General features: G+C 64.4%; 8 protein-coding genes across 8 annotated transcripts; 3 read left to right on the forward strand and 5 right to left on the reverse strand.

Moving 5' to 3' along the window:
• Positions 1 to 602: 602 nt before the first annotated feature.
• Positions 603 to 5,740, forward strand: AMSG_07875 (calpain-B; the record flags this gene model as incomplete). Its single annotated transcript, XM_013900213.1, has 2 exons — positions 603 to 4,745; positions 4,781 to 5,740. The coding sequence occupies 2 exons, from the start codon at positions 603 to 605 to the stop codon at positions 5,738 to 5,740; spliced, it is 5,103 nt and encodes a 1,700-aa protein (XP_013755667.1).
• Positions 5,741 to 5,792: 52 nt separating this feature from the next.
• On the reverse strand, positions 5,793 to 8,042 carry AMSG_07876 (leucine Rich Repeat family protein; the record flags this gene model as incomplete). The annotated part of the gene is made up of 1 exon (XM_013900214.1): positions 5,793 to 8,042. One exon carries the CDS (start codon positions 8,040 to 8,042, stop codon positions 5,793 to 5,795), a length of 2,250 nt encoding a protein of 749 aa, XP_013755668.1.
• Positions 8,043 to 9,050: 1,008 nt separating this feature from the next.
• Positions 9,051 to 12,740, forward strand: AMSG_07877 (uncharacterized protein; the record flags this gene model as incomplete). Its single annotated transcript, XM_013900215.1, has 2 exons — positions 9,051 to 12,328; positions 12,405 to 12,740. The coding sequence occupies 2 exons, from the start codon at positions 9,051 to 9,053 to the stop codon at positions 12,439 to 12,441; spliced, it is 3,315 nt and encodes a 1,104-aa protein (XP_013755669.1). The 3' UTR covers positions 12,442 to 12,740.
• AMSG_07878 (calcium-activated outward-rectifying potassium ion channel) lies at positions 12,223 to 15,065 on the reverse strand (the record flags this gene model as incomplete). Its single annotated transcript, XM_013900216.1, has 2 exons — positions 12,223 to 14,843; positions 14,937 to 15,065. The coding sequence occupies 2 exons, from the start codon at positions 15,063 to 15,065 to the stop codon at positions 12,501 to 12,503; spliced, it is 2,472 nt and encodes an 823-aa protein (XP_013755670.1). The 3' UTR covers positions 12,223 to 12,500.
• Positions 15,066 to 17,263: 2,198 nt separating this feature from the next.
• Positions 17,264 to 19,223, reverse strand: AMSG_12110 (uncharacterized protein). The gene is made up of 2 exons (XM_013900314.1): positions 18,642 to 19,223; positions 17,264 to 18,449 (listed from the first exon to the last, which is right to left on the reverse strand). The coding sequence occupies exons 1-2, from the start codon at positions 18,693 to 18,695 to the stop codon at positions 17,349 to 17,351; spliced, it is 1,155 nt and encodes a 384-aa protein (XP_013755768.1). The 5' UTR covers positions 18,696 to 19,223; the 3' UTR covers positions 17,264 to 17,348.
• Positions 19,224 to 19,645: 422 nt separating this feature from the next.
• AMSG_07882 (proteasome subunit alpha type) lies at positions 19,646 to 20,758 on the forward strand. Its single transcript, XM_013900217.1, has 2 exons — positions 19,646 to 20,089; positions 20,312 to 20,758. The coding sequence occupies exons 1-2, from the start codon at positions 19,676 to 19,678 to the stop codon at positions 20,675 to 20,677; spliced, it is 780 nt and encodes a 259-aa protein (XP_013755671.1). The 5' UTR covers positions 19,646 to 19,675; the 3' UTR covers positions 20,678 to 20,758.
• AMSG_07883 (uncharacterized protein) lies at positions 20,730 to 22,223 on the reverse strand (the record flags this gene model as incomplete). Its single annotated transcript, XM_013900218.1, has 2 exons — positions 20,730 to 22,103; positions 22,188 to 22,223. The coding sequence occupies 2 exons, from the start codon at positions 22,221 to 22,223 to the stop codon at positions 20,730 to 20,732; spliced, it is 1,410 nt and encodes a 469-aa protein (XP_013755672.1).
• Positions 22,224 to 22,328: 105 nt separating this feature from the next.
• On the reverse strand, positions 22,329 to 23,354 carry AMSG_07884 (ADP-ribosylation factor GTPase-activating protein). The gene is made up of 2 exons (XM_013900219.1): positions 23,234 to 23,354; positions 22,329 to 23,118 (listed from the first exon to the last, which is right to left on the reverse strand). The coding sequence occupies exons 1-2, from the start codon at positions 23,313 to 23,315 to the stop codon at positions 22,364 to 22,366; spliced, it is 837 nt and encodes a 278-aa protein (XP_013755673.1). The 5' UTR covers positions 23,316 to 23,354; the 3' UTR covers positions 22,329 to 22,363.
• Between the last annotated feature and the right edge of the window lie 726 nt (positions 23,355 to 24,080).

A 24,080-nucleotide genomic window follows, 5' to 3' on the forward strand; every position in this document is an offset into this window, starting at 1 on the left:
CACCAACATGACCACAACCTGCCCCGACAACAAGACATCAATCTTTCCTGATCAAGCCTTCCATTCGCCCTACAACAACAACATGACAAGCCATCTATCTTTCTGATCAAGTGATCAAGCCATCCATACCCCCCCTCACCCCCGCTCACCCTCCCTCACCCTCCCCCCCCCCATCTGCCACCTCTGACGTCTTCAACCTCCTCTGGTTCGCTGAAGGTGGCCCCGATTCCAGCAGTGTTCCGGCTACAGCATTTGATTGAGTTGCACTACGTGTGTACGCAGCGGTGTCGTTCGTTGTGGGTGAAACAGAGATGCCTGTGCTGCAAGCAGGTGGGCGTGGTCAATGTGCAATCCCCAGGTCGTTTCTCGCACCACCACCATCCCCCCCCCCCCCCCCCCTCCTGTTCTGCCATTGTTCCCCTTCCCCTCCACCTCTCCCAGTTTTTTCTCCCCCTGTCCCTGTCCCCACTTGTTCCGCACTCGCTGCAGTACGCCCCTCCCCCTCCCCCCTCCCCCCTCCTCCCGCTCCTCCCTTCTCCCTTCTCCCTTCTCCCTTCCCCTCCACTAACCCACCCACCCACCCCCTCCCATGGCTGTAGAGTATGGGGTTCAACCTGGGCAACGAGGCCATTGCCGACCAGTCAGGCTCCTTCTCCAACTGGTCCTTCTTTGAGCTGTATCTCGAGTTTGGCTTTGTGGCTACTTTGTTTGGTGCGGCTGGCCTCCTGATTCTGCACTATGGTCTGCGGTACAAGGTGACCCGCATCAAGTCCTTCCTCGCTATGGCTCTACTTCGGGATGATTGGTGGTTTGACAAGTTTGCCACTCTCTTTGCTGCCATTGTTGCTCTCGTCTACATCGGCGTGCCTGTGGCTGGCATGGTGGCTTGGGGCCTGGCTGCCGCAATCGAGCTTGATCCGTCCATTGTTGGCGTCACCGTCATCCTCCTCTCTCTTGCTCTTGCTTCCGGCTGGTATGGGTTTGGTCTCTGGCGCGCTTCGGGCTGGCGACTGACCTACCCGTCTGGCATTGCTGTCGGCGTCTGCGTCGCCATGATCATGGCCTTTCAGCTTGGCGTCATCACCGCCACCGAGCCGTTCTCGTACATTGGCTTTTCTGCTGTCTTCCTCTCGGTCAACGCTGTGCCCATGGTCATCATTCTCTACCTCAACATGCCCGGGACGTACATCCACTTTGAGACCTTTGTCGACGCAGTGGTCAAGGGCGCCGCCTCGGATGAGGCGGCGCCCAAGAAGCGGTGCTTTGGCTGCTGCGGCCCGCGGCTGAGCCAGAACCAGGTCCGCTCGTTTGCCCTCTACTTTGTGGCGCAGGGTATGCTCTGTGCGTACGCCATTCTCGTCCTCACTCTCATCGACGACTCGACGGTCAAGTACGTCGGCTTTGCCAACTGGGGAGCTCTCCTCATCATCGACATCATTCTGTTCATGTACTACTACGCCGGCTTTTTCCGCTCCGCGCTCCGCGCCTCGCTCTTCTTCATTGCCGTCCGCGGCATCATCATCGGCTTTGGCGCGCGGTACTGGTTCATCGCCCACTCGGTTGTCTTTGTCCTTGTCGCCCTCTTCCTCGGCATCTCCTGGGTCCTCGATCACTACCCGGCCCGCAAGTCGTCGGGCTCGGCCGTCGTCGCGCACGAGTCGCTCGCCCGCGTTGTCCTCGACAACCTGCCCGCTCCCGACTTTCTCTCGCTCGACGTCCCGTCCGACATCAACTCGTCCGACTTTGGCTCGTCCGATCTCGGCGGCGGCATGGTCCGCGACGCGAGCGAGAGCTCGTCGGGCGCCGGCTACGACACCGAGTACGAGGACGACGAGTACGACGCTGACGACGATGAGTACGACGCTGACGAGTACGACGCCGAGTACTCGGAGGAGCAGGAGGAGGCAAAGGCCAAGGCGCCATCCACCTACTCATCGGACAACACCTACGAGACGTACGACGCCGAGTATTCGAGCTCGTCCTACGGGTATTCGGCCGCTCCTGCAACTGGCTGCTGCCGGTCGAGCCGCTGCCAGGACATGTCGTGGCGAAACCTCATCCTCACCCGGCCGTTCCTCATGTTCATGATGTCTGTGGCGTTTGTGGCCGAGGTTGTGTTTGTGGCCAAGAAAGAGGAAGCGACGCGCGACATGAAGTTCCTCGACAAGCGCCGCGAGCAGTATCTGTTTGGCATCGGCTCGATTGTCATGTCGCTTGTCCTCCCGCTCGCCTTTCTCACCTACCGGCTCTTCCAGCGAGCCAAGTTTTTCATGACGCCGTCGGTTGCTGCCGCCGCCTTTGCCACCGAGTTTGTGGTTGTCGGCAACGGTGTGTTCTTCTACTACACCACCGATTCGATTGTTGTCCTCGGCTTCCACATCTTCACCCCGCTCATCATCATCTTTGCCGCGCTCACCATGGTCCAGTGGATCCGCAACGACTACTTTTTCCTCTCGTCGTCTGACGACCGCGAGGCCGCCGGCGACGACGCGCTGTGGTTCTGGCTCCTCCCGCGCGACTGGCTCATGATCTTTGGCACTCTCGCCACGCTCCTCATGATTCTGGGCCTCTCACTGGTGGTTGCCCTCGGGCTTGACGCCCAGATCACCGGGTGGACCATTGGCCTTGTCATCTTTGTCCCGCTCTGCACCTTTATCTCGATCAAGGAGTGGTTCAACACCTTTACCTTTTCGTGGACCAACGGCGTCTCGGTTGTGCTTCAGATTGCGGCGCTCCTCGGCTATGCGCTCGGCGTCTTTACCACCACCCTCGACTCCAAGGTCGACGAGCGGTCGCTTGCGCTCCTCTTCCTCGTGCTTGTCTACCCGACGCTTGTGCTCCTTGTGGTGGGTGTGTGGAAGTGGCATGACGACAAGTGGCAGTTCCGCCTGCGGAGCCAGTCGGGCGCCTTTATTGCCATCTCGCTCATCAGCTCGTTCCTGCTCATGGTCGGCTTTGGCGTGGTCGTCATGCTGGTGTACAAGCCGTTTTGGGCTGGCCTTGGCGTCCTTGTCGTCGTGGGCATCTTCTACGCCCTCGTCTGGGTCGGCATCTCGTTTGTCCGCAACTCGTACTACCTCACCCGGCCGTACCGGTTGGCTGTGAGCGTGGTTCTCTGCGGCGCGGTTGCGCTGGGCCTCGGCGTTGCCTTCACCGAGGCGGGCTTCCTCGGCTTTTGCATCTCCTGGGGCTCCATTTTTGTCATGCTCGTACTTGTTGCGGTCCAGGACTGGTTCAACGCCCGCAACACCCCGCGCCAGTTCTCCAAGTTTATTTTCCCGGTCTACAAGCTCGACGTCGAGACAGGCCGGCTGACCTCGGCGTCCAAAGGCGTGTACTGCGCGTACGGTGCGCTGGTTGTTGCTGCCCTCTGGGGCGTTGCGGCCGCTCTCTTCTTCCCGCCGCCTTGGGTCGGCCTTCTCGTCACCGCCGCCGCCGTCACCTTTTTCATTCTCCTCACCGTTCATCTGCTGTGGGATCCGCCGGCCACGTTTGGTGCCCAGCTCCGATTCATCTCGGCCGACACGCTGGAGGCTGCCCGCTCCAAGGCCAAGGGCCTCGAGTTGGTCGACACTGTTGGCGAAGCTGACCGCGGAAGTGCTTCCAGCAGCTCTGGTGGCGGCGACGACGAGTACGACGAGTACAATGACGACGACGACGACGACGACGAGAATGACGGCGAGGAGTACGGCTCGTACGATGAGGAGCAAGAGGCGCGCTACGGCACCTCGTCCGAGACGTACGACGAGTCAAGCCCGTCGAGCGGCTACCGATACGACGCCGAGTCAGCGACGGTGACGATGGACGCGGCAGGGCGCTTCCTGCGCGCTGACGGCAGCGCGGCGAGCTGGCGCGAGATTGTGGCCGAGCGGCGCGAGTTTGAGGCCAACGAGCTCGGCTCGCGCGACTCGTACCTTGAGTTGCTCCGGTACGACGCGGCGATCAAGGCAGCGTTCAAGTCTGAGCTGCGGTTTGTGGCGCACATGCAGCAGCTGACGCTGGTGCTTGCGCAGGCAGAGCGGACCAAGGAGGAGGCTATCATCTCGGCCATGATCAAGGAGACCGACGAGTACAACGACCCCGAGTACCCGCTCACCGCCAGCGCGATCGAGCGGTGGGGTGACGACGAGTGGGCCGAGTTCCAGGAGCGGCTGACGGCGTACCTGGCCAAGCTTGAGATGCGGCGGCGGCGCGATGACGACCGGCGCAAGGAGGACTCGGAGGCGCAGAAGAAGCGCGACGAGGCGCGGCGCAAGATGCAGCGCGAGCTCGAGAAGAAGCGGCGGAAGGGCAAGGACGACGACGAGTACTCGGAGCTCGGCGCTGACGTTGGCCTCTCGTTTGACCCGCGGACAGCGCCGGTCATCGGCTCGTCGCCGGCCAAGCTGATCAAGAAGGCCAGGCGAGCGGGCGAGCCGTGGTCAGACGATGACTTCCCAGCCGACGACTCGGTGCTGTTCAAGTCCAAGACCAAGTGCGCCGGGTGGATGCGGCCTGAGGAGATCTACGAGGCGCGCAACGGCGACGAGCCGGGCGACGGCGAGATCGAGGTCTTCCAGGCCGACGGCATCAAGCCATCGGACATCCGGCAGGGCTCACTCGGCGACTGCTGGCTTCTCTCGGCTTTTGCCATTGTTGCGCAGTACCCGGAGCGGGTGCAGGAGATTTTCGAGACGGACGAGCCGAACGAGGAGGGCGTGTATGGGGTCAAGCTGTGGGCTGGCGGCAAGTGGACGCGGGTCATTGTCGACTCACGCTGCCGGTCATGGCCAACAGCAAGCCGCTGTACGCGCACACCGGCGACGGCGATGCGGCGGAGCTTTGGGTCATGATTCTCGAGAAGGCGTTTGCCAAGATGTACGGCTCGTACAAGGCGCTCAACGGCGGACTCGTTCACATGGGCCTCGTCGACATGACGGGCGGCCAGTCGGAAATGGTCGAGTTCCGCAAGGAGGAGAACGAGGCCGACGTGCGGTCCGGCAAGGTGTGGAAGAAGATGCTCAAGTACCGCAAGGCCAAGTACCTCATGGGCTGCGGCTCCAATGCAGGCAAGGATACGCAGACGTCCAAGAACAACATTGTCCAGGGCCACGCCTTTGCCATCCTCGATGTGGTCGAGGTCGACGGCCACCGGCTCATCAAGCTCCGCAACCCGTGGGGCAAGGTCGAGTGGACCGGCGACTGGAGCGACAAGTCGCCGCTGTGGACCCGCCGGCTCAAGGCCAAGCTCGGGTGGGTCGATGCCGACGACGGCGAGTTCTGGATCTGCTACGACGACTTTGTCCGCGAGTTCCGCAACCTCTACGTTTGCCGCCTCTTCCCCGACTCGTGGCATGCCACCGGCATCGCCTCGCAGTGGGACGCAGAGACCGCTGGTGGGTGCGTCAACTACGACACGTGCAAGGACAATCCGCAGTTCCTCCTCAAGGTCTCGGTCCCCACCGAGGCCTTTGTTACCCTCGCCAAGGACATGCTCAACAACGAGGTCGAGCACATTGCGTTCTCCATCTACCACACCAAGGACGCATCGTCCAAGATCGACCCGCAGTACGCCCGCTCGGGCGACCGTGTCGCCACCTCGGGCAAGCTCTCGTCCCTGCGCGAGGTCTCGTGCGAGACCAAGCTCGCTCCGGGCAAGTACATCATCGTGCCCACCACTTACAAGCCCGGCCAGCTCGGCCGGTTCGTCATCGCCATCCACTCGAACAAGGCGCTTAAGCTGACCGAGATTGAGGCGTAGTGGCAATGAACACAGTTTTGAACCCTATGAAAGGCTACCTTGTGGGCGTCGTTCAATCAATGGTCGACGAGACGGTGACTGCGGGTGGCGCCGGCTCTGGCTGACCGTCGGCGGCGTCGGCGTCGGTGGCACGAGATGGAGCGGCGGCTTTGGCGGCGTCGGTATCGACATTAGCCGTAGGAGGAGTGTCCGCGGCTGCCGCGCCCTTGCGGCGGCGACGGCGCTTCGACCCCTTGGTCCCGGCCTTCCCTGCCTTGCTCCCCGCCTTGCTCCCCGGGCTGCGCTTGGGTTTGGGCTTGCCGCCCGCCGAGCTGCGCTTGGTCTTGGACCTGGTCTTGGGCTTGCCACCGGCAGCAGAGCGCTTGGCCTTTGTCCGACGCTTCTTCTTGGGGCGCGGACCGGCAGCGTCGGCGGCGGCGGCGACGGCGGCGGCGGCTGGGCCCGAGTCGGTGAGGGTGGCAAGTAGCTGCTCCTGGTACTGCTGCTCCTTGACAGCAAGGCGGAGCTCGGCCTGCTCCTGGGCAAGGACGGCGCGCCACTCTTCGAGCTGCTCCTCAGAGTCGGCAGCGATGGCGTCGAGCTCGCGGCGGCACTTGTTGATCTTCTTGTCGAGCTTGACGCACGCGTCCTTTTCGCGCACGAGCCGCGACGTGATGTTGCGGTACCGGGTGTCCTTCTCCAGCTTCTTCTGGTTGATAGCCGAGGTCTTGGTGCGGACGTCGAGCTCGGCGGCCTCGCGCTCGGCAACCTTGTTGCGGACAGCGAGCTCGAGGTCTGCGATGTGCGCCTCCTGAGCAGCCTGCATGCGGTCGTACTGAGTGCGAAGGAGGGCCACGTCCGAGGCGGCGGCATCTCGGGCCTTGCCCTCGTCGGCCAGCTCTTCGAGCGTGTCCCACAGCCGCTCCTCCTCCGACTGGAGGGCGTGGATGCGCGAGGTGAAGCGGTCGACGGTGTGCGCCTTGTAGCGGGCCCGGTTCTCCTCAAGCGCGCGGCGGATCTCGGCAAACGACTTGTAGTCAAAGTCGTTGAGGTTGACGTCAAAGGTGAGAAGAGCCGAGTTGAACTTGACGGCTCGCGCCAACTCCTCGCCCGCGGGGTCGTAGAGAAAGTTGCACTTGAGCGAAAGGAACTGCAGGCGGGTGTTGTTGCGGATGGCGGCAGCAAATGCCTTGCCACCAGGATCAGTGATTGAGTTGTAGCCGACGTCGAGGTGGACGAGCGAGGTATTGGTCTTGAGCGCGGTCGCCAGCGCCCGCGCGCCGTCGTCGGCGAGCTGGTTGTGCGAGAGCGTGAGCTTGGTCATGGTTGTGTTGCGCCGGATGAGATCGCCAAGTGCGTGCGCGGCCTCAGGTCCGATGCTGTTGTCAGCCAACAGCAGCGAGCGGAGCTTGGCGTTGCGCTGCGCGGCCTGGGCGATCTTGGTCGCGCCTGCCGCCCCGAGCCGGTTGTGCTCGAGGTTGAGCGCGGTGAGCGAGCCGTTGTTCTCCACAGCCTCGCCCAGCGCCCGTCCGCCATACTCGCCGATGTTGTTCGACGAAAGGTCTAGGTCAGTGATGTTGTACGAGACCGAGATGTAGTCGGCGAGCGCCACCGCGCCGGTATCGCCGATGTCGTTCCGCTCGAGATGCAGGAGCGAGAGGACCGAGTCGCCGTCGCGGAGCGTGGCCGACAGCGCACTCGCGCCGTCCTTGCCGATGTTGTTCGAGCCGAGCTCAAGCTGCGCCAGCGACGAGTTGAGCGCCAGGCCGTCGGCCAGGGCGGCGACACCTTCGGGCCCGAGCCCGTTCTCCCGCAGCGAGATGCGATGAAGGACCCGGTTCGACCGCAGCGTCTGGCCAGCCATGCGTGCGCCCTTGATGCCGATGTGGTTCCGGTTCACACCCGAGACGCCGGACAAGTCGAGCGTGGTCACGGTGGCGTTGTGCAGCAGAGCGTCAAAGATGGCCACGCCGCCGGCCGGACCGATGTCGTTGGACCTCAGATCAACGACCACCAGACCGGTGTTCGACCTCAGCATCTCGGCCAGAGCCTTTGCGCCGTCATCCTGAACAATGTTGCCCGACAAGTCAAGTCGATAAAACTGGCTGTCGTACAGCAGCGCAGCAGCCACCGCCGCAGCTCCGTTCATGCCCAGACCCGAGTTGGCCAAGGAGAAGACGCCGTTGGCACATCGCTTGCGGAGGACGGCCGTGAACCGCGCCTCACGCGCCGCAGACGGCGCAAGCTGAAGGTCGTCTGCCTTGGCGAGGTAAATATCACGTGCGTCTTCTGCAGAGAGGCTTCCCCCACCTGCTGTCGACATGGTGCGGGGTGGGGAGGGGGAGGGGGGGTGGGGGGGGTGGGGGGGTGAGGGGTGGGGTGTGGCACCATGCGGTGGCTAACGAATAATGAATGGGGGACAATGGTTGAATGGCGGTGAGAAGGAATTGGGTCAGCTGAGAAGGAATGGGCTGTTGGTGGCAGCCTCGGCTGTAGGTCTGGCCAGACCAGCTCCTCGGCCATTCTGTCAACAATAATGTCAGTCGTTGGTCGTGTAGCCATGCATCGCCCCCCCGATAGACCAGCGAAGCGCAACCTTGTGGTCCACGATCGGTTCACTTGCAGTGGCTGGACTCTCTCAGAGTCTGGGACGGGGACAGTGTCCGATGGCCATCAGTTGGAGTTGGGTCGTGAGGTTGGTTGGTGAGGATGATCGGCTGGTGGTCATGGCTTGGCCCTTCGACCATCAACTGACTGTGGTGGTTGGCTGCCTGTGAGTTAGGCTTTGCCAGCTGATCGGTCACCTGATCGGCCAGCTGATCGGTCACCTGATCCCCCCCCCATCGGTCGCCTTGCCGGTCTGCTGGGCGGCCAGCTGGTCGGTCACCTGATCCCCCCCCCCCCCCCCATCGGTCGTCTTGCCGGTCTGCTGGTCGGTCACCTGATCGGTCACCTGATCGGTCACCTGATCGGTCACCTGATCGGTCGCCTGGACGGTCGCCTGATCGGTCACCTGATCCCCCCCCATCGGTCGCCTTGCCGGTCTGCTGATCGGCCAGCTGGTCGGTTGCCTGATCGGTCACCTGATCGGTCGCCTGGTCGGTCACCTGATCGGTCGCCTGATCGGTCGCCTGGTCGGTCACCTGGTCGGTCACCTGGTCGGTCACCTGGTCGGTCGCCTGATCGGTCGCCTGATCGGTCGCCTGATCGGTCGCCTGGTCGGTCCCTCTATCGGTCGCCTCGTCAGCCGGCTGGGCGGCCGGCTGGGCGGCACTTGGCGCGCACGGCGAAGGGGCACACACGACTCACCCACACCCCCATACACACACGCATGGAAAGGCACGCGGCACTCATTGCCGCCACCCGTGGCGATGGTGCGTTTTCTGTTCCTGCGCTGGACGCTGTTGTCCGCGACCTGTTCGAGCCGTCGGCGGCCGAGCCCGAGCTGGCTGCCTCGGCCAACCAGGCACTGCTGGCCTTCCAGGCCTGGCCGGGCGCATGGCAGACTGTGCCGGACATTGTCGACTCGACCGAGTACAGCCCAACTCGGGCCATTGCTCTTGCTCTCCTTGACGATGCCATCGCCAACCCGCTCTTTGCCCGCCTCGTCCCGCTCCATCAGTGGGAGGCCATCGCCTCGTGGCTCACCGCCTTTCTCGCCGCTGCCGTCGCTGCCGCTGATGGCGCAAAGGCGGCCGCTGCAGACGCCACGCGCGCTGCGCTTGCTGCAGACACTGCAGGCTCGGATCCGGCCGGGGAAGCTGCCGACGCCGCCGACGATGCCCGCGATGCCGCTGCTGAGACCTCTGCCCTGGCCGCCAAGGCTGCTTCCATGGTCGTCACCCTCGCCGTCAACAAGCTCTGGCCGGCGCACTGGCCGGGCCTGGTCACCGAGCTGGTCCAAGGCGCCGCATCCTCGCGCCTTGCTGCAGTCACCAATCTTGGCATTCTTGCCGATCTCGCCTCCGCCGTCGTCGCTGTCCTCGCTCCGGGCTCAGCGCGCATCGGCTCTAAGGCTGCCCCGCCCGTCGTCAACGCCGACCGTCGCGCCGCGCTTGCCCACCAGCTTGAGCTCGACTTTCCGGTCATTGTCCATCTCGCCATCGAGGCCGCCGCCACGCCCGACGACGAGCTCTCGCTCGCTGCCCTCGCTGCCCTTGCCTCGTTTGCAGAGTGGATGCCGCCTGCGCTCGCCCTCTCCAGCCAGCTGTTGGACACCCTCATGTCGGCTGCCGCCTGCCCTACACCCCAGCTGGCCGCTGCCGCTGCGGCCTCGGCCTCGCGCCGTGGCCTCCGGCACGCCTGGCTTGCCCTCGTCGCTCTCGCGCGTCTTGGCGATGCCACCGCAAAGCGTGCGGCGCAAACCGAGACCGACATTACCCTCGTTCGCGCCGCCTCCGACGGCCTTGAGCCCGAGCTCCAGCCAGCGCTGGTCGAAGCGCTGCTTGCTGCCGTCGCCAAGGCCCTCCCGCCGGCGGCCGATCTGCCGCAGTGGGTCGAGGCTGCGCCGGCTGTGGTCGTCCACATGGCGAGCCTTGCATCGGCCTTTATTGTGCGCACCACAGAGTTTGTCGCCGACGCTGCCAGCTGTGACGCAATTGCTCAGCGAGTCACCGCCGTCCACGGCTCGGCTGACGTCCTCACCGATGCCCTTGTCGCTGCCGCCACGTTCCTGGCTGCTGCCGTCACCGCCGGTCTCACCCTCCTCCGCGACGCGGCCGCCGCTAGCCTCGACGACGACGACACCGCCGCCGTCGGCTCGCTCGTTGTCGAGGCCGCCGCTGGCCTGCCTCCCGCCATCGCCGGCTGTGCTCCGCTCGGCCTCGACTCGCTGCTCCCGAACCCGCCCGCAGGCCGCCTCCTTACCGCACTCCTCACCGCTGCGCCGCAGCCCGACGGACCAGCGCTTGCGCCGCCTGCTTCGCACGCAGAGTCGTGGACCCTCCTCTCGCCACCGCTCTCGGGGAGCTACGAGCTCTCGCTTGCGCCAGCTGTAGCCTCGGTAACGATGGCGCTCGCAGAGAGCCGCAACACCGGCGAGGTGCTTGCGGCAGCGTCGGTGGCCATAGGCTCTGGCGAGCCGGACGCGGTTGTCCGGCTCGCGTGGGCCTTCACCTCGCTCGCCCCATCGGCGCCGTCGTCGGCTCTTGCCGCCCTCCTCGGTGTCCTCGCCCAGCTCGAGTGTCCGCCGCTGGACTCGGACTCGCACGCGCGGGTTTACTTTCTCGCCTCGCTCCTTCCAGCGTGGTGCGTCGCGAGCGAGAGCCTCGGTGCCCCGGGTACGGTAGCTGTCGAGCTTGCTCACTTTGCCACTGATGCGGCGTCATCGGCAGGTGCGGCAGGCCTCGCGCCGCTGATTCGCATCGTCGCCTCTGCCGCCGCCAAGCTCAGCCACATCTCGTTCGACGCCGCCAGCCCGGTCCTCGTCGAGGCTTGGCTAACCCTAGCAGGCGCGCTGGTCCCCGCCACGGCGTCGTGGCCGCCACCCCAGGGCGCGCACATACTGCGCGACGCCTACTTTGACATTGTCGCTGCACTTTGTCGCGCCGCAAGCGACGCCGGCGCCGACGAGGTCCGCGACGAGTTTCTAGCCGCCATCGACCACATGCTCCTTCAGCCCATCGATGTTGACGCGCTCACGGCCGCCCTCGCCGACCGCGAGCTCCCGGGCGTGCTCTCGGCTGTCATGCACCTCGCCGAGCTACATGCAGTGCTGGCGCGCGCGCTCGGCATCCACTACGCCGCGCTCTTTGAAGCCTACGCCGCTCCACTCACCAACCTCGCCCTCGGCCTCCACGGCCGGGTCGTCGACGCCGCTGCCTCCGGCTCGGTCGACGAAGCCATCGGCTCGGTCATGGCAGTTCGCTCGCTGCTCCGTGGCCTTGATGCAGGCCTCCGCGTAGTGCCGGCTGGCTTGCTCGCCTCGCCAGACCTGGTCTGGGGCGTGCTCGGCGAGCTGGTCGCCGTCTTTGCCGACGCCCCGGTCAACGCGCTTCTGCCCGAGCTCCTTGCGCCGATCGCCGCCATTGTCACCCGTGCCGGCGACTCACTCACACCCGACATGGTGTCCGCTGTTGCCGAGGGTGTCCTCGCCCGCGGCGCGATCCTCATTGGCGAAGACACCAGCTCGCTCCCAGAGCTCCGTCTGCCGCTCTTTGAGCTCGCTGGTAAGCTTCTGGCTGGCTGCATGGCCGCTCTCGACGATGGCGGCGTAGCCGCCGGCATCGAGCTCGGCCTCTGGGCCACCCGGCACGCTCACCAGCCAGCGCTGATCAAGGTTGGTCTCAAAGGGCTCGCCTCGGGCGTCCGCGCCCTCGCTGGAGACAACGGTGAGGGCATCGGCTCGGAGCGCATGCTCGCGTTTGCGCAGGCGTTCTGGGATAGGTTGTGGAACGATGGGCTCGTCGTCGTATTTAACGCGCGTAACAGGAGCGAGCTCGCCGCGGCGCTCCCGCTCCTCGACACGCTCCTTGCTGTCGCCGGCACCGTCGGCTCGGATTGGCCGGCGGTGTCGGCGACTCCGGAGGCCACCAAGCTCGCCGAAGCGCGAACTCTCCCCGCGGCTGCCGAAGACGGCGCGCTGGTGGACGGCTCGCTCGCCCGCCACATGTATGCCGGCGCCGTCGAGCTTGTGGCATCAACCTTTGACTACCTCGGCGACGAGGACATGGCGACTGTCGGTCAGCTCGCGCTCGCACTCTTTGACGCCGACACGGCGCTAGAGACTACGCTGCGAGCGCTGCACGAGGGCGTCAAGCTCAAAGCGCTTGCGTGAGGTGCGTTACGACGAAATCGATGAGTCTGAGACAGAGTCGTAGGTGTAGTACGCCTCGATGCCCGAGTCCTCGTCCGAGGCCGCAGCGGGGACAAGCGCACCAGCGCGCCGCAGACGGGTCTCGTTGTGCTCGCCGTAGCGTGGGCCGCGCCAGAGCGGAAGGACCTGATGGCCCTTGTGCGAGCGGAACTGCCTGCGGAAGACGCCGTCGGCACCCGAGTCCGAGGTAAATGATGAGTACGACGACTTGTCGGCCGGAGACTGGAAGATCTCGGCCGTGGTGTCGTCGAGGACGCCAAGAAGAGTGGCAAAGAACGCGAGGCCGACCATGATGTACAGGCAGACAAAGATCTTGGACGGCGTCGAGTTGGGCACAATCTCGCCGTAGCCAATGGTCGAGAGAGTGACTACCGAAAAGTATACCGCAGTCCCATACTCACCCGACTGCTGGATCGGTGGATCCTGCAGCTCCATGAAGATGGCGGCACCAACAAGATTGAGGATGACAAAGGCGAGCGTCATGACCAGAACCTTGGTGGCAAGCCGCGCGACCTTGCGCCGCCACACTGCCCGCACCGCGGCCTTTTCCTCGTCCTCGGCCCGCTGGATGGCACGGATGGCGGCGATGGCGCCGGCAGCCGCCTTGCTGGACTTAAATCTTGGCGCCGCGGCGCTCGATCCACTCTCACCCGCTTCCCCGCTTTCCGATGTCGGCGTAAAGCCTGACGCCGACGACAGACACGGGCTTCTCGAGCCCGAGTCAGAGTACGATTCGTGCTGCTCGTCATAGGTAGAATCGGGCGGGGCCTCCGAGTCGGCGACCTTGAGCGAGCGCTCAAAGTCGCGGATGCGGGCGTCGCGCTTCTCCTGCAGCTCAAACTGGGCCTCGTCGACCTTGGACTTGGAGATGATGGCGATGGTAATGGAGACAATGAAGGTGCCGAGGACCGAGTAAACAATGACAAAGCCCTTGGTCCCGTCGTTGGTCGGCACAAAGTCGCCGTAGCCGACTTGCGAGAGGGTGATGAAGCAAAAGTACACGCCGTCACCCCAGGTCCACTCAGGCTCGTTGAGGTAAATGAGCGAGCCGAGGAGGACTGAGACGGCGAGGACGGCGACGGCGGCCATCATGTGGCGAAAGAATATGCCCGATGGGCCATACCAACACGCGCAGCACGGCCGTGAAGCGGCGCGGTTGTTGGCCGCGTCGATGTCGTCCTGGGTCAGCTTGCCGTGCAGCGCGTCGGCCGACGTCACGTACGAGGCTGCCGTCCGGGTGAGGATGGCGTTGGAGACGACGCCGATGGCGTAACCGCGCGCGGCAAGGCCAAGAACGGTAAAGGGGATGAAGAGTAGCCGCGAGTTGTCCTTGGTGGGTGCAAAGTCGCCAAAGCCAACGGCGTTGACGGTGACAAACGCCCAATAGATGCCGTCAAAGTAGCGCCAGTCCTCGATGAAAGAAAAGATGGCGCCGCCGATGAGGACCGAAGCTGCCGAGAAGAGGACTGCCATGGTCGGCTCGAGCGCGTTGGAGACGAGTGAAGAGAGCAGTTGGCGGCCGGCATAATCGTCCATGACCGGCAAGTTGACCGCGCCGATGACCACGACCTCGATGCACGAGGTGCCCGGTAGGCAGCGGGCCGAGAGGTGAAGGGTGGGCGGTCCGGTAGTGAGCGGCTCGATGTCATCATCAAGCACAATGCGAGCCTCAAAGTCGCGCCACTCGGGCGCAACGTCGGCGACGGCGAGAAAGGCAAAGCCGATGCGGTCGTCGGCGTTGGCCACGTCGTAGTCGAGCACTTCAAACTCAAGGATCAGCCCCGCATCGTCAAAGGCTGGTGCCGCCTCGTGCTGCTGGACGGCTAGAGCGTCGGTGTCGACGACCCACACCTGATTCCACAGCGGATGGAGCGAGCGCGGGACGACGGGTGTTTTGTATGCGTGGCGGGCGCAGGGCGAGCACCACTCGAACCGCGGCAGGCAGCACGGGCCACCAGGCATGGCACAGCCATTGCGGCCTGCACATGCCACAGGCTCGTTCCGCAGCTGGACATAAGGATCGGCGGTGCCTGCCTCGGCGAGGCGGGCAACAACATTGTTGACGCGACGAGCAGAGGCATCGGCAATGATGGTGATGAGTAGCGAGAGAATAGCCAGGCCAAGCATGCCTACAAAGACGACTGTGGCCTGGCCACCAGCAGAGGTGGGGAAGATATCACCGTAGCCAACCGTGGTAAGTGTGGCCCAGGTAAAGTAGATGGCATCGAGAGTGGAGAGGTCCTCAAAGTTGGCGACGAGTGCGGCGGCAATGACGACGACAGCGACGAGTGTGACGACAAAGATGATACGCTTGCGGTAGAAGGGTGTATGACGAGCATCATGATGGCGATGTACACCATGGATGTGTCTGTGATGGAAGTGGAACTCTCCATCAGCATCCACATACTCATCGTAGGCTGACGAGTACGAGCACGAGAACGACGACACTCCGCCCAGCCTGCTCTGCTGTCGGCTCTTGTGACCGCCCTGCATCAGCGCCTTGGCTGCTCCGTAGTTCTGGTACCACGCCATGGTGGTGGTGGGGTGGGTAAGGTGGGTGTGGGTGGGTGTGGGTGGGTGGGGGTAGCCCCGGAGGGGGGGGGGGGGGGGCGGACAAGCGACGATGGTGTCTGTCTGGCAAAGTGCCAAGTGCCGATCCCGTCCCAGCCGTCCGTTGCCTGGCAGCCCACAACCACAGCCTCCTCCTCCCCCTTCTATACAACATACCATCTGACTCTGCAGTAGGTGGCCTCTACGAGCATGGTGATGTCTGCTGCACGACGAGCAAGCACCAATTCGGCCTCGGCCTCGGCCTCGGCCTCGGCCTCAGCCAGCACCGCCTCCTCGGTCGGCCGCAGGCGGGAAGAGGACAGGCAGCCGCGGCGCCAGCGACGGGGGACGGGACAGAGTGGGCGGGAGGATGGGAGCACATGCGGGAGCGTCGTTGGGAGCACGGGTGGGATGGCGACCGAGGGCAGCGAGGCCGAGGAGGAGCTGCTGCGGCTGCTGAAGATGCTGCAGCGCGAGCGGGATGAGGCTGCCGCCGCTGGAGGCTATCGGCGAGCTGGCGAGCTGCAGAAGGAGATCAACTACGTGCTGGCATCGGAGCAGGCTGTGGTGCTGGAGAGCATGGCCGACGCCGCAGAGACTGCCGCCCGCAATCTGACTGAGGCTGCTCGCGAGGCGTACAAGGCCAAGGCCCGTCTCTGGGACCGCCGCATCGCCCGGTTCAAGGAGCATGCCGTAGCGGTGCTCGACGATGTGACCCGTGAGCACGAGAACGAGCTCGTCGCCGAGTGGGCCCGGCTGCGGGCGATGCCGTTCCGCCCGCGGTTTTCGGCCCGACTGCACCATCTGCGCAAGCGTGAGGCGACACTGGCCCGGCTGCAGCGGTACGACGAGGCCGAGGCCGTCCAGGCCAATGCCGACGAGCTAGAACGGGCCGAGCTGGCGGTGCTGAAGCAAAAGCGCGAGGACTCGCATGCCCGCAAGGTGGCAAAAGTCATCCGTGCGCAGCGAATTCGGATCGCCGCGCTGGAGAACCGCATGCAGCGGTTAGAGGCCGAGGCGGTCCGGCGGCGCGAGGACGAGCTGCTCACGCTGATGCAGCGCGACTTTGCGGCCCGGTACGAGTTTGGCGTGCGAGCGGCGGCCGACCAGGCCAAGACTGCCCGCTTCTTCCACAACATCGACTCGCTCGATGAGCGCAAGCGCGGTAAGGCCACCATTGTCCAGCGCCGCGCCTACGACCCGCGGGTCTCCGCCCGCAACCGCGGCTCCTGGGGCTCGGCCAAGCGGGCTCGCCGCAAGAAGAGCCCGCCTCCGCCGGCGCAGCTGCCCGCTGGAGACTCGGCCGCCGCCGCCATGCTCCCGGACACCGAGTTTGAGCGGCTCATGGATGCGGACGACGACGACTTTGCGTCTCCCAGCACTGCTGCTGGTGGCTCGTCTGATCGTGGCTCGCTGGCGGATGTACCCACCTCGGACGATGGATCGTTGAGCGCGGTGACGGGCGAGAGTGAAGATGATGACGAGGGCGAGGAGAGCGCCGGCGCTGGTGCTGACGCTGGTGCTGCCGCCGGCGCTGGTGCTGACGACACCGAGGTTGACTTTGATCTCGACATGGACGACTTTGAGTCCGAATCGGGTTCGGCCTCCGCCTCGGTCTCGGCCTCGGTCTCGGTCTCAGCCTCGGCCTCGGCCTCCGCCTCGGTCTCCGCAGTCGCTGCGACAACCGAGACACAGAATGTGGCCGTCGAGGACTACGCGGGCTTCTCCGATGCAACCGATCTGTCATCCCCTGCAGCGACTGCAAATCCTGGCGTTACGGCATACGCGAGCTCGTCGACTGCCTCGTGTGACGTCGATGCCGCTGAAACCGCCATCTCAAGCGCCGACGCTGACGTGGCTGCAGGCACCACCGCAAGCATCGACCTGGTCGCCCTCGCCGCAGATGCAGACGCAGACGCCACGTCAAGCACAGAGCGCACAGTAGACCCGGGTCTGACTGCTGATCCCAGCGGAGCACCTCCGTCTCCGCCGCACAACTACACGATGGACTCGGCTGCGTTTGAGAACTTCTCGCTCTCGGACGACGACCCGTCTCTTGAGTCCGACGCGAGCTTCCCGGACCTGGCAGCGTTGGCCAACAACGACGACAAGCGCAGGTTCTCGCTCTCGTCGTCCACGCAGAGCATCGACGTGTAGCGTGCGGTTCCATCAAACACCACTTTGGCTGGGCCGCATCGTGGCGAGTTTATGACATGAGCATGTTCGGCACGAGAGGAAAATGCGAGTCGAGGCAGAGCATCCTACTTACTTGAGGGGAGCAAAGCCGACGCGCGAGTTGCCGTTGTCAAAGGCGGTGTAGACGGTGCCGAGGAAGACGTCGCCAAGGATGACGAGCTCGCCGATCTGGGGCGGGAGAGCAATGCCCATGATGCCGGAGATGCACTCAGTCTTGCCCTCGGCGGAGATCTGGAGGACGTACTGCTCGGCAGTGAGGGTGAAGACCTGGCCGTTGAGGGTGACCTCCATCTTGGGCATGGTCGGGATCTTGGAGCACTGGACGATGGCCTCGCCGGTCGGGAGCGGGGTGGCGCCGATGGCAGAGTTGAACTCGGCAGCCATGGCCATGGGCATGGCGATGAGCGAGGTACCGGTGTCGGCAATGCCGTGGACGTTGGTGGCGATGGTCTTGCCGTTGACGGTAATCTTGGGCAGGGCAAACTCCCAGTAGGTCTGGTTGGTGAGCGGGACCCAGTGGAAGTCACCGGCCTGGTACTTGGAGTCGTAGCCGCCAAAGGTGATCTCACCGCCGACAGTCGCGTTGACGTCGCGCGAGAGGTACACGCCAAAGACCGGCTCGTCGATGAGCTTCTGCGAGACCATGTTCTGGAACGGCGGGACGACGCCGTCGACAGCAATGGTCGGCCAGGCGAGGCCGAGGATGCCGTCGGCCTTGGCCACGATAAAGGTGATGCCCGGGAAGTGGGTGGCCTCGGCGAAGGTCTGGCCCTTGACGGTGAGCCCGGCAATGCCAAGGTCATCCTCAGAGAGGAAGCCCGAGAGCGAACCCTTGCCGTACTGGATGGCAAACGACTCGCCGTTGGCCTTGTACGTCGACGACTTGCCCGAGTTGTACTTGTGGTGCAGGTCGCACGCGAGCTCGGTGATCTTGCACTTGGACGACGGAACCCAGAGGTTCGACGAGCCAGTGTCGAGGATGACGGTAAAGTCCTGCGCCGGCGTGCCGAGAGAGATCGGGCCGTAGTACTGCGCGTCCTTGTAGTCGGTGAGCGGCTCGTTGGCGCCGGTCAGCCGGGCGGTGTACCGCTGCGAGAGGTATGCCTGCGCCTCAGAGAGCACGCTCCGCTCCAGCTCGTGGCGCGGGAACAGCGGCATCTTGTGCACAGCCTATCTCCCCGCCTTCTGTGTGAGTCTTCTCCGCCATGACAGGTCTCACTCCACTCAGGTCGCCTACGTCACGTGACATGCCGTCGATCCCTCCGAAAAATAGAGGCAGGACAAAAAAGGGCGGCGGGGGGCAGAGTGGGGGAAGGGGAAAGGGGGGAGCGGGGGTGGGGTGGGGTGGATGGTGGTGCATACCGAGGCCGAGGCCACGAGGGCAACAGCAACAAACACGAGAACAGCAAGCTTCATGTTGTGTGGGGGTTAAGTGTGTCACACTAGCCCTTGACGGTACGGTCGTTCGGACGCGTTGTCGCCCGCCTCAGAGTGAACAACCCGACGACGCTTGACTTGCAGGTCACCGGCCGACGCTGCGCGACGCCTGCTTGGCCTGCGGCTTGAGGTGGGAGGCGCGCCCGCACGTGGTTGCTCTCGCGGTGACGGACGCCTGGAAGCATCGAGGTGCCGTACGGCGCCGATCCGGCGATGTGGGTAGGGAAGGGGTGGGGGGACGCATCGGGTGCGGCAAGAGGTGGTGTCGTCGATTGCGGTTATTTCAGAACGGGGAGAGCGGAGAGAGGGCAAGGGCAATCAGTCGAGCTCGGCTCGGGCACAGACGCCATCGAGGGCGGCGGTGTCGTGGAAGATGGCGGCCATGGCCACCGCGAGGGTGTTGAGCACAGCCGGCGGGCCGTAGACACACATCATGCCAGCCTCAGGATCGTAGTCCAGCTCGTCAGCCTGGCCAGCGGCCAGCACATCACCTGCCACCACCTCGGCCACCGCCGCCCAGTCGTAGCCGTTCCCCAGCGCGCCGTGGCCCTCGAATACAGGTGTGCGGACCATAAACTGGCTATCAGTCAGCATGAGGCACGTTGTCCCCTCAAACTCGTTCATGACAAAAGGTGCGATGCTCATGTGGGGCTGTGCACGACAAGAGATGTATGCCCAACCCTATTGCGGTCGTACCAATGGAAGGTCCCCCCCCTTTCCCCCGCACTCCCTCCCCCGTCAACCAGATCCCGGCCATCAAGCCACCATCGCCCCCGATCATACACACACACAAATATATATATATACATAAGCACATACCTGTAGTAACCCTGCAGTCGATCAATCCATCCAGACAGCGACCGATGACCAACGAGCCGACCCACGAGCCGAACGATGACAAGCCGACAGAGAGACGGAAGGAGCGGGTACTTGTCGTCGTCAACTGAGCGGAGGGCAAGATGTTTCGGACAATGTTCGACTCTGACGTGACGACGTTCTCGCCCATGGGACGTCTCCACCAGATCGAGTATGCACAGGAGGCAGTGAAGCAGGGCGGTGCTACCCTCGGGCTGCGGTCGGACGAGCATGTGGTCATTGCCGGTCTTCTGCGGCAGACCAAGAAGCTCTCTGGCCACCAGCCGAAGCTGTTTGTCATTGACGACCACATGGCGGTCTCCATTGCCGGCCTCACCGCCGATGCCCGTCTGCTCATCAAGTACATGCGCACAGAGTGCCTCAACAACAAGTATGTCTTCGACTCGCCGCTCCAGGTCGCCACCCTCGTCGCCGACCTCGCCGACAAGGCCCAGTCACACACCCAGGACTATTCCTCACGCCCCTACGGCGTCGGCCTCCTGGTCGCCGGCTACGACGTACGTTCTCTCCCTCCTCTTCATCCCTCCCCTCCCCTCCACTCCACCCCCTTCCCTTCCCCTTCCTCCCACTTGCCCTCCCCTCCCGCTGCCTTGGTCGCCCGGCCCAAAAACAGGTCGCCTTGCACCCGCCACACACCACACACCGCCACCACCACTGCCACTCACCCCCACTACCCCCACCCCCCACCCCCCACCCACCCCCTCCTCTCGTACGAGTAGAAGTCGGGCCCGCATCTGTTTGAGACCTCGCCATCTGGTTCGGCGTACGACTTTCGGGCTCAGGCCATCGGTGCCCGCTCCCAGTCTGCTCGGACCTACCTTGAGCGCCACTATGAGACGTTTGCTGATGCCTCGCTCGAGGAGCTCATCACCCATGCCCTCACTGCCCTGCGCGAGACGGCGGGTGACACCGAGCTCACTGCTGAGAACGCATCCATCATGATTGTTGGCAAGGACACGCCGGCCCACGAGCTCGCCGCCGACGACATCGCCGCCCGTCTGGCGGCCCTCGGTGGCGGTGCTGCTGCAGAGGACGACGCCGCTAACGACGACGACGAGGGCACCAACGAGAACCCGAACGCCTAGTCTGCTGGCTCGACCTTGAAGATAAAGCTCAGCGCCCTCCGGTCTCGCCGGCCTACAGCTTAAAGATGAAGCCGAGTCCCATGGCAAGCTCGTGGCTCGGCCGCGCCAGCGAGCCCGACGCCACCGCCGCCACAGTCACCGCCGGCGAGAGCTTGGCCCACACCGCCACCGCAGCCTTGCCGTCGGTGTCGACCCGTGCCTTGAGCTTGGCATCGCGCGAGACTGACAGCTCGGCGCCGATCTGAAGCAGACCCATCGGGAGGACCGGAAACTGGCTCGCCAGCCACGACGGCGTCGCTGGCTGGGCTGCCTCTCGCTGTGGCTTGCCACCTCCGCCAGCCTTGTTGCTCGCCGGTCGCGCCTTGCCGCCTCCGGCTTGCCGCGGCTTCTCGACCACAAACTGCGAAAAAAGCTTGAGCCGCGGCATCGGTGTCGCCACCGTCCGGAACCCGCCTTGCACCACCTCGCCGTTGGCCAGCGCCACAAAGGTGTAGTGCTCCGCTCGCTTGTCAAGCCAGCCAAGCGAGACCTCGGCCTTGGCCGGGAACCACGATGCCGACGCCGCCACCGCCGGCGCGCCGGATCCGCCCGTTGCGCCCTCGCCGCCTGTTGCCGCCCGCCACACATCGGCGTGGCCCGCCACGCCAAGGACCAGCGAGTGCGAGTCAACTGAAACGTGGTCGTGCGCCATCGCCGTGCCGTCGGCCGCCCGCCGCGCCACCAGCCCCACAAGGCCCTCGGCAAAGACCGAGGCTCTTCTTCCGCTCTCAACCTTGGCCGTGATTGAGCCGTTGGCATCAGCGCCGTGGGCTGTCATCGTCGCCTGGGCCTTGAGCTGACCCTTGGCGCCCGGCGCCTTGGTCGCAGCAAACGGCAGCGACGACAGCGCCATCGTCGTCGCAACCGAGACCGTCACGCCCTTGGCCAGCTCCGACCGGTACTTGGCCTCGAGCCGCAGGCCGTGCGACTCGTGCCCGGCCTTCATGTCGCGCGCAAGCACAAAGGTTGCGCCCGAGCCGGCGTGGTAGAGGCTACTGGATCCGCTCCACCACCTCGCCGGCTGGCCCGGCTTGGCGCTGCCGTCGTAGTGCAAGCCACCAATCGAGACAAGGCCCGATGGCCGCGGTGGCTTGCCGCTCCTCTCCTCGTCGCTCTCGCTGCTCTCATTACCCGCCGCTTTGTACGTGTGCTTGACCTTGAGATCGGTCTTGAGCGCCGGCTTGCGCGCTGCAATCGAGGACGTCAGCGCCACGTCCGCCGTCGGCCCTGCCTTGCCGGTCACCGTCGCCTTGACCATGCCTGATCCCGCAAACCCCTTCTTGAAGAACTCCTTCACCGAGTTTGCCAGCTTGCTCGCCATCAGCGCAGGCCGCGGCCGAGGACCCTTCTTCCCATCGCCGCCGCCCTTCTTTCCCCGGCTCTCCGGCTGTCCACCGCCTCCCGCCCCACCGTCACCAGCTGGCACACCACCGTCACCAGCTGGCACACCACCGTCCGCCGCCTCGCGAACACTGTCAATCTTGATGCGCTCCCGTAGTGTCTCCATCCCGCTTGCCGTCGTCTGTCGCCTGCTCGTCGTCGACAGTCGAGTGTCGCCGCCCAGCCACCCCCCCCCCACACACACACACACACACCCTCCCGCCCACACACACGCTCTCACGACATTTATCACGCTCGCTCTTCCCATCAATGAACCAGCGAGGTGTACGTCAGCCGCAGATGGATCGAGCCGGACTTGGTGTTGTTGAGATCGACCCAGACAGAGTGCCCGCCTTCGGTCTCCATCTCCTCGGTGATGGCCACGCTGGCAGAGCCCATCGAGTCGTCGGCAGAGAGCTTGTCCCAGTCCATGACGTCGAGATGGAGCTCGGCGCCAAAGTGCGGGACGCAAAACATAAAGGTCTCGCCCCACACCGGGTTAAGGCTCTTCTTCTTGATCTTCGACTTGAGCTGCTGCGCCCCGAGCGAGAACTTGACGTACGGATCAGACTTGCCGCTCACGTCGCACGCCACCAGATCCTTGCCCTCGAGCAGCTCGACAGCCACCGTCCCGATGTACTCTTGCATGGCCGTGAGTCCGCCGGCGGCAGTCTCCTCACTCGCTCCACGCGCTGCAAGCTCGGCGTTCTCGGCCTCGGTCCGTGGCAGCGTTTCGTTGCCTGGCACAAACGCCTTGTTGGCGTACTTGGCTGAGATCCAATCGGTCCGCGCTGCCCGCGACGCGTCCGGGCCGGGCTTGATCCACCCCTCGGGCACCTCGGCCTCGTACTCGGCATTGACCACCGCATTACCCTTGGCCAGAAACGCCTCGAGCATCTCGCTCTCCCAATCATCCAGCACCACCGATCGCATCTTGGTGATGTGGACCCCGAGGTTGCGATGGACGCCCGAGCACTCGATACAGACCACAGCGCCCAGATTCGTCGACGCCCACCTCGGATCTGTCGCCCGCAACCCGATATTTACCATACCCTCCCAGTCAGTCGCCCGTCTCCCCCCACACACGCCCTGCTCAGCCTCGCTCGGCCTCGCTTGGTCCAGCTCGTTGTTCCGTACCGGCCGCGCCACAATCGGCACACACACAGTTGGCCTCGTCCTGGAAGAAGCCCTCGAACTCGGGCAAGTATGACTCGGCCATGGAGAGACGCTCGGTAGAGTTTGGTTGCTGCAATGGGGCGGGTCAAGTATCGCCTCCTATCCCCGTACCCCACAACCAGAACCAGTACCAGGCCCAGCCCCCCTCCTCCACGCATCTGCGACTGCCGACTTGCTTGACATGCAGCCATTGCGCCGGCCGGTCTGCTCGCATCGCAAGCCACGACAGACCAGCTCACCCATAGTGACACGTCGACATCTGTCAACCGTACCTCCATTCCGGCGCATTGCCACCGCATCATCATCATCATCATCATCATCATCATCATCATCGTCGTCATCGTCGCCATCATCATCAAGACAAACGAGCTGCCGTCACAGTTACGGCCATACACATGCCGACCCTCCCGCTACCAGTACCAATACCCATACCAATACCCATACCCATACCAATACCAATACCAATACCAATACCAAGCAAACAGAACATCGATCCCCACATCCATACCATGGCCCGAAAACCTGCAACTGTGCCTGGCCTGGCTCCCCTGCCCGGCGACTTGCCCAGCCAGCCACAAGTGACCTGGCAAGGGAGGCACGAGGCAAGACGGTCGAGACCACCACCACCTCACTCCCTCTCACCACCACCACCACCACCACCACCACCACCACCACCACCACCACTCGCCTACCCACGTTCCGCCTTTGCCTCCCTTGACTGCCTCGGACGGGACATGGACCTCGGTGACGGCACGCCGACGGTAGCCTGCGGCCGGCCAGCCGTCCTCACCAGCGCCACCTCCAACAC

This window comes from Thecamonas trahens (assembly GCF_000142905.1).
Source record: "Thecamonas trahens ATCC 50062 unplaced genomic scaffold supercont1.38, whole genome shotgun sequence".
Taxonomy (NCBI): Eukaryota; order Apusomonadida; family Apusomonadidae; genus Thecamonas; species Thecamonas trahens.

Coding starts and splice junctions, on each gene's coding strand:
- AMSG_12110 (XM_013900314.1), bottom strand. CDS start 18,695: ATGAAGCTTGCTGTTCTCGTGTTTGTTGCTGTTGCCCTCGTGGCCTCG. Junction 18,450..18,641: donor CCCTCGTGGCCTCGGCCTCG/GTATGCACCACC, acceptor GCGGGGAGATAG/GCTGTGCACAAGATGCCGCT.
- AMSG_07882 (XM_013900217.1), top strand. CDS start 19,676: ATGTTTCGGACAATGTTCGACTCTGACGTGACGACGTTCTCGCCCATG. Junction 20,090..20,311: donor TCCTGGTCGCCGGCTACGAC/GTACGTTCTCTC, acceptor TCGTACGAGTAG/AAGTCGGGCCCGCATCTGTT.
- AMSG_07884 (XM_013900219.1), bottom strand. CDS start 23,315: ATGGCCGAGTCATACTTGCCCGAGTTCGAGGGCTTCTTCCAGGACGAG. Junction 23,119..23,233: donor TGCCGATTGTGGCGCGGCCG/GTACGGAACAAC, acceptor TGCGGGCGACAG/ATCCGAGGTGGGCGTCGACG.